Source organism: Gekko japonicus, unplaced genomic scaffold (genome assembly GCF_001447785.1).
Source record: "Gekko japonicus isolate JY-2015 unplaced genomic scaffold, Gekko_japonicus_V1.1 scaffold454, whole genome shotgun sequence".
NCBI classification, from domain to species: Eukaryota; Metazoa; Chordata; class Lepidosauria; order Squamata; family Gekkonidae; genus Gekko; species Gekko japonicus.
This window is the reverse complement of record NW_015173687.1, coordinates 920,499-928,392: the sequence shown is the minus strand read 5'-3', so window position 1 is coordinate 928,392 and position 7,894 is coordinate 920,499. Positions and strand designations below refer to the sequence as shown.

Here is a 7,894-nt window from a genome sequence, read left to right as displayed (position 1 = left end):
GAGAGTACTACAACGTGTAATTGGCATTGTCCCAAGATGTCTGTAATGGCTGCTAGCAGAGAGGTACTTAAAACACACACACCCCCCAAAAAAAAAAGATTTATGGAAGATAGATTGATTTGTTGCTGCAGGCCATGATGACCAAGATTAGGGCTTCCACGTTCAGAAGCCATTTATAACAGCTTCCCTGCCGGGGCAACTGGGCAGCCACTGACTATGCTCAGTCTGACAGACCTCTAATCTCACAATTCTTACATGTTCATTCAAAGTGTGGCATGAGTGCTTATTTTGCCACGAATACATAGATTGGAGAGCAGTCACCTGCAGTAGTTGCCCGATCCATGGCAAAACACCCACAAACTGTACTCCAAATCTGATTGCATTTCTGCTTTCACGTACATGGAGATTGCCTTGATGTATGAAAAACAACATGTATCAAGATGCCCTCGAAACATATCAAACCTCCACCATATCACTTCTTTGAAGCAGTCTTGTGTCATGGCAGAACATATCTGGCATCCCCCCCCCAATGGTGCAGCTTAGAGGAGACCATATAACTTATTTGCATTATTTTAAAAAATCTACTGTACAATTCTTTACTCAACTGAGCCTACAATAAGCATTGGAGCCCTCTGCGTCCCTCAACAAACAGCAACTACCAAAAACACTCCATGGGGAGGTATTAGCTTTACAAAATAAGCTAACTGCCAAAAGAATTACGATCTCCTGTCATTATTTTGAGTGACCGCCAATTTCCTCTTGCTGAAATGGATTTCTAAGGAGTAAAAAATTCTAAAATGGTCCTTGCTCAGGTGTTCTTGAAAAAATTTCTATCCACATATCAAGAAATTTATACAACATGTCCAATGAAGAATGCTGTTGGATTTAAGGGCTGCTGAGAAAGACATAATGTAAAGAACTGGAAACCAGAAGGCTAATTCTGAACCAAGACAGATGAACAGGTTTGACCCCCAACCCCCCATTTTAGTTTTTGAAAAGCATCCTTCAAAATTTTGAAATTTTGGGACCAAAACATGAAGGTTGTAAACTATGAAGTGTTACATTTTTGTAATGACAAATGTAAGTATGCCAAATCTCGAATCGCATTGTAATTCTTAGCCCACTCTCTGATTCAGATGCTCAGACAGGTTTTGTAGCACAGAGACAGACAATAAAAGCATTGGTGCCCAGCAATCGGTGCTGGTGGTTTGGCTACCAATGGAACCAATAGCAAGAAAGGATGCAAAGCACCACCACAATGAAGGGACCATGGTTATGGATTTCCCTATAGTGGGACTGTCACTTTAACACAAGGGAGATTCATAATGTATACTTGTTTTCACTTCACAATCTTCTCAGAAAACTAAGAATACAGGGAAACTTCCAGAATTTGTCTCTCAAACGTTTTACTTTTTTGTCAAGAACAAACAGCAAACCCCACCCCAAATAACCAGGAAGATTACACCTGTCTCGGAGAGCACAGCCTCCATGGATATTCATGTCACCTGAACAGGAAGGTGACTACAAAACAAAAAAACACACCCAATGTACCTATTTCAAAATATTTCCTCAAAAGGTGTTCAAACACAGATCTGGATCATCCAAGCACAATCACACACAGACAACAACCACACACTTGCTTTGTCTGGAATGGACAAAGATCACTGGAAATTTTCCTACCAAAGAGATCACTGGCAGACTCTCCTTTCTGTGCCAAAACAAGAAAAGGTTATGAGGGGAACCATGCCCCTCTTCATTGCATTTCAACGCTACACACAAACAGAGGACTTTCCCTCCAAAACTAAGCTGCCGTGGCTGATGTACCTAGCTCCCCACATTAGCCAAACAATTAAAATCCATCTTTTGGATTCCCTTCTCCCTTTCCCCAAAAAACAACAGGATCAAGAGCAGTGAGTGAGTCTGTTAGCATGGCTATTCGCTTCTAGCTGGTTGTTATATATATTCATGAAAACAGACTGAAATTCCTCTTGGCTATGTCGCCATATTTCTAAACTAAAAATGTCAGACAAAACTCTAGTTTTGCCAAGCAGCAGATAAGAATGTGAGTTGTTCTTTCAACACAGGAACAATCTCCTTAAGGGAACCTACAGTTAAAGTGTCCTCCCAAGCTAGATTGGAATCCAAATAAGAACTGCAGACTTGCAGGTCTGCGAATTAGCACGTGAAAAACCAATCCTGCTGGTGATTACATATATATATATATATACACATGTATATACAACACACGCATACACGTATATATGTCTACAGAAGATATATTACTATTTCAAATATATTTTCAAGCAGACCAAAAATATTTCCTCTATTGATTACTGGTGTGTTTATGTCGATAGCGAATTAAATATTCCCTCTATTCATATAAAAATTGCACTTATTCCCCCCCCCCTATTAAAATGAGCGAGATTTTTAAAGTCTGGGTTTTCTCTGATCAATGCGAAGGTTTTGGACCTTGCAGCTCAAAGCACGCAGGGTTGAGTATGGCGTTCCTTGCCTCCAAAAGAGAGACAGGTGTGCATGAAAAACAAGAGGATGCTGCACAGAGATGCTTCCCCTTTATTCAGTAGCACAAAGAAAAAGATTGTCATTTGAGTTCTTGTAGTTAAGAAAACCTGAGCTTTAAGTGTCTTTTTAAAAGGACCTGCAGATGAGTTTGGCCCTTTGTGAACTAAATCAGCTCAGTCCCGTCCTGGCCCATTCCACAGCGCTCCCTTCAACAGACATACGTGCTGGTCTGCACGCCTGAGGTAGCAGGCCATCCTCTCCAAAGCTCTCGACGTCCCAGCAACGTTACTGTCTAGCTCTGTGGCGGCGCTGCCACCACCGAGGGGCTCCCAAGGCCTCCCCTGTGCCTGTGGAAAAGGTCTCTCAGCACGAAGCTCGGCCGCTTGGACTCTGCTGAAACCAACCACTCTCGGGCGATTTCTGGCTGCCCTCATAAGATGTCATCATAATCCAGCAGTTTGGAGTGCTGGCGGGTCTTCCAAAGGCGATAAAGGCGGAAATCAAAATAAGTTTCGATCATTTGCTTCCCTAGAAGCAGAATGCAGACAAAGCCAAGTCAAGCCCGTACAACAAGAAAATGCAAAACCTACAACTTTTCTTTTGGAGACACCCCCCTCTCCACCCAAAAAACAGGGATGGCCAATGCAAGATGTAGTAGTTAACCATGGGTTTGGAAGGACAATCAGGCTGCAGGATTGCAGTTCTCATGCATGAATGCCCTCCCTGTTCTCCTGCCTAAGATCTCCCTCCCCAACACCCTGGTAAAGTGTTCTCTCTTACTGTCTCAGGCTAACTCTGGTTAAGGTAAAGGTAAAGGTTCCCTTGCTCGAAAGCCAGTCGAATCCGACTCTAGGGTTGCGGTGCTCATCTCTGTTTCAAAGCCGAAGAGCCAGCGCTGTCCGAAGACGTTTCCGTGGTCATGTGGCCGGCATGACTAAACACCAAGGCGCAAGGAACGCTGTTACCTTCCCACTGAAGTGGTACCTATTTATCTACTTGCAATGTCTTGCTTTCGAACTGCTAGGCTGGCAGGAGCTGGAACTAGAGACGGGAGCTCACCCTGTCTTGCGGCACCCAGGTCTCGAACTGCTGAACTACCGACCTTCCACAGCCTGCAGTTCAGCGTCTTAACCACTTGAGCCACCGCAGCTCCTAACTCTGGTTAGCATACCCTTTTTAGGGATGGGGTTGAATCACCCCAAGCATCACATAAGGAGGTGGCCTCATCAAGGCTGATGATGGAAAAGTGCCATCAAGTTGCAGGCTTGCAGGGTGTTCAAAATCAAGACTGCTGAGCTGACTGTGATTTAACCAGCAAGACGGTTGCTATCAAGACATCACTATATCCTCTCTATAAGAATGGAGTGACAGAAATTTCTTTTGATGATTTTATACCTGCATTTACTCTAAGGAAAGTAGGAAAAAAGACTATATAATTTTTACAATAACCAGAATCTAGTTTGTCATTTGGGCAAACACACTCTTTACCTCTGTATTTGAAGATTATATTAGCTGATGAAATTTGAGTAAGGATCATATAGGCAAAAAGTATATTTCCCAAGTCAGTCTAACAAGTGTTTTGTTTGATCTTTCAGTTTGAGACACAAAGCCTTAGCATATTGTATTAAATTCAGATGTAAATTAAGGATTTTTTAAAAAGGTCATTGTGCTTCCATATGGAGATTTTGATGCAGTTTGGCATCCAACTGAAGTGTTTTTTTGGAAGGGGGGGGGAGAGTATCCAAACAGTCTAATTGTCCCCTATCCAGGTTTCCCCTACTTTGCTCTAATCTTTCCCAAACATGGTTTGACATGATCTTGCAAGAAAAATCAGTCAAAGTGTGTTTTATGTGCCATCTGGATGGGAAGATGCACATTTCTGGAGGTCCTGCCCTCATCGGTGCCATTCCCCTTGACTCAGTTTCCAATCATCTGTCACACCCATGCACCACTGGAGGGCTCTTTTCAGGCTTCTCTTTAAAAAATTGGTAATGGCTATATTGCTATAAGGTTATAGCAATATAAAGGTAAAGGTAAAGGTTCCCTTGCTCGAAAGCCAGTCACATCCGACTCTAAGGTTGCGGTGCTCATCTCCGTTTCAAAGCCGAAGAGCCAGCGCTATCCGTAAACGTTTCCGTGGTCATGTGGGCGGCATGACTAGGCGCATGGAACGCTGTTACCTTCCCACCGAAGTGGTACCTATTTATCTACTTGCAATTTCTTGCTTTTGAACTGCTAGGTTGGCAGGAGCTGGAACTAGAGATGGGAGCCCACTCCGTCATGCGGCACACCCGGGTCTCGAACTGCTGAACTACTGACCTTCCACAGCCTGCAGTTCAGCGTCTTAACCACTTGAGCCACCGCAGCTCCTTATAGCAATTGCCAATTAAAGAAGACCTGAAAAGGCCTGCAGTGATCTGGAGGGGATGGCACTGAGTCAAGAAAAGGGCAGGAAAGATTGCCATGTAGATTGTCCATTGCCAATGAGAACTGCACAGAAAATTGTGGCAAGCAACATATATACCTATTTTTTTTCAACTGAGGGGGGAAATTGTATCAGTGTAAGCTGTGGTGGGAAGATTGGTGGGAGGGGTGTATTACAAGTGAACATCCACCCTCTCAGAGTCAGGACTGGTGGGCTCCTAAATTCCAGTTTAGAATCCTGGTTAAGCAGAATTCACATGCATAAGGAAGGATGCAGTGGGCAAAATCCAGCAGCCAAATCCTCACATTTTGGTTAACTATTACATACGTGTGCTGGCTCTGAAGTATGAACCTGGGTTTCACAGCAAAAGGGGACCATATGATGGAATGTAATGAAGAGATTTTAAAGGTCCTGAGGAATACAACTTTCACAGGCTTCAAACAAAATCATAAGGCCTGCAGACCTCCTTACAAAAATAAGATTGACTTTATAATATTCAAACCCCATAGCCTTGCCTTACTTTTTCCCCCTAGCACGGGAAAGTGAACCAAACTGGGACTACTGGGCCCAAGACACAGCAGTTTCTGAGTAAGCTAGTCAAACCCATTTGCTGATTTACACTTTAAAGAGCAGTGCAGGTGAATGGATGATCACAGCTATGAACAGGGAGATGTTCATCTGCAGAACTGCAACATACACATGCCACAAGATGAATCAAACTGCAGTGTGCATTTCTGAGGCATTTGGTTATGTGAATGTCCTCTTCATACTGCAGCCAGTGTTTCCTCTAAGCTGAGTTAATGTGAGCTAGCTCACAGATTTTTAGCCTCTGGCTCATACATTTTTATCTTAGCTCAAGAAGGAGGGCTCCAGAACAAACTAATTTGTGCAGCAGCCAAATTGCTCGCTCACAATTTTAATGACAGTAGCTCGCAAAGTAGGATTTTTGTTCACAAGACTCCTCAGCTTAGAGGGAGCATTGACTGCAGCCAATATCGATACACCTGCTGCTTTGTATAAAGCACAATCTAATTTTTTGAACAATTAACTTACCTTGAGCAGAGAGTTCTAGTGGAGATTCAAAGTTAACTCGACAGGGGCTCATTAAATTCTTCAGGTTTTGGAAAAGCTGAAATACAAATGCATCCCACAGTCACCTCCTGGATATCACCTGTTGCCTTGGGGTGGACACTGAGATACGTAACTTCACAGAACAGCTGACTGGGACACTTCCAACAATTAGGGAGGGGAGGAGGAATTCAGCAGCCTGTGACAGTGGTTCTGTGGTTTAGACAATGGGGCAAGTGCATCAGCAAAGAGGCAAAATAGGAGGAGAAGGGGATGTATCTCTTGCTGTGGTAGGACTCAAGTGTCTCACAAGGTGTGGGAAAGACTGTGCATTGCCTGCAAGGTGGTATTTAAAGAAAGGCACGCACCAGCCACACAGCTCAGATAAAGAGCCCAGGGTCACAGTGCGTAATGGAGGAGGAAGCAGAGCCAAAACAGCTGGCTTGATAACTGCCTTCCACTTTAACAGAGGCCTCTGGGGTCAGGGAAGATGCAGGCAAGAAATAGGCACCACAAGCACTCCCATGCATTTTACTCGAGACCCACATCAGAATTCTGTGCCTACAGGCTGCAGCGTTTCAGCCACTCCCTACTGTTCCAGTTGCCATAAATCTCTTGAACACACGCATTTCGTCCTCACCAGGACTATAGACACCTCTTTCAATCAGTTAGCTCCTCATTTAAGCACAGCACTGAGCATGTCCCTGCCATCAGTGGTGGAGGACAGTAGATTCTTGAGAAAGTAGGAAATCGGCTGGACTGTGCAAATTCATGAGCAGCACCCCCCCCCCACCCCCATTGGCACAGAGAACAGAACTAGACTTCAGGAACAACAGAGTACACCTGCTGGCTTAAACACCTTGTCTACTAGGAGAAATAATCAGCACCTGTTCCTTCCCTACGAGACCCGGGGGGTGGAGAAGACGTGGAGACAGGAAGTAGATCCTTACCTTTTCTCCATTATGGTTTCCAAGCACGTAGCAGCCCATGACGTGAATGACATTTGGCTCGGGGTTCAGTTTGCTCATTAGATGGCCCAGCCGCTTCCAGAAACTGAAAAAACAAGATGGCAGAATGCTCTAACAATGCTAACTAGAATGAAATCTCAATGCCCTTCTCCACATGGCCTGAACATATGGGGCGCATAATGGTAGGAGGCAAACATGGCACCCATTCCCAGCAACAAGGAATTGAGCTAAACCGTTCTCTGTGAAGTCAACTGTGAAGTGATGGACTTCAGACCTAATGTATCTTCACATGGAACAAATCCCGCCATCCATGCCTGTTTCCCCTCTATTTCCACTTCATTTCAAGAGCAATTACATGACTATAATACTGCCTTATACTGAGTCAGACCCTTGGTCCATCTATTTCATTACTAACTGGTTTTCTGGGGTCTCAGGCAGAGAATGAACTAGCTTAACATCTGATATGTAAGTTCCTTCAGCTGGAGATAAGGAGGACAGAATCTGTGACTTCTGACATGTTAAAAATATGCTCGTCCATTGAACCTCCGCCCCTCAGAGGACAGCATACCAGAGCCAGATACCCTTTTCAAACAAAGACCACCACAGCCTCTTACTAGATCATGTCTTCCTCCTTCTCCACTTTGGCAAAAGTGGCGACTTTGTTCTTCAGAAGGTATAAGTGACCTGGGCCACCCTGCAAGAGGAAAAAGGCAACGTCTGCAACAAACAGGTAAGCAATTCCTCAAGAGTGCAACCACTCTGTGCTGTGGCAGCATAATTTGAACAACTCTGGCCCCTGCCACACCGGGGGGGAGGGGGGGGGATAGCATGGGCAAAGTGCAGCTTTCTAAAGCCGCACCAAAAGAGAGACACGGCGGCGGGATCACATAGATCCCCTGAGCCGCCGCGC

The 7,894-nt window shown here is 44.6% G+C and overlaps 1 protein-coding gene across 3 annotated transcripts in view; it reads right to left on the bottom strand.

Annotated features, from left to right (window-relative positions):
• Positions 1–2,339: 2,339 nt before the first annotated feature.
• NSMF (NMDA receptor synaptonuclear signaling and neuronal migration factor) overlaps positions 2,340–7,894 on the bottom strand; it is a 50,515-nt gene continuing 44,960 nt past the window's right edge. For all 3 annotated transcript variants that reach the window (XM_015423111.1, XM_015423112.1, XM_015423113.1), the window contains 4 exons: positions 7,599–7,678; positions 6,967–7,069; positions 6,002–6,077; positions 2,340–3,051 (listed from right to left, as the gene is read on the bottom strand). In XM_015423111.1, the coding sequence (XP_015278597.1) occupies positions 2,954–3,051; positions 6,002–6,077; positions 6,967–7,069; positions 7,599–7,678 (357 nt within the window). In that variant the 3' untranslated portion in view covers positions 2,340–2,953. The remainder of the gene's footprint in view (positions 3,052–6,001; positions 6,078–6,966; positions 7,070–7,598; positions 7,679–7,894) is intronic.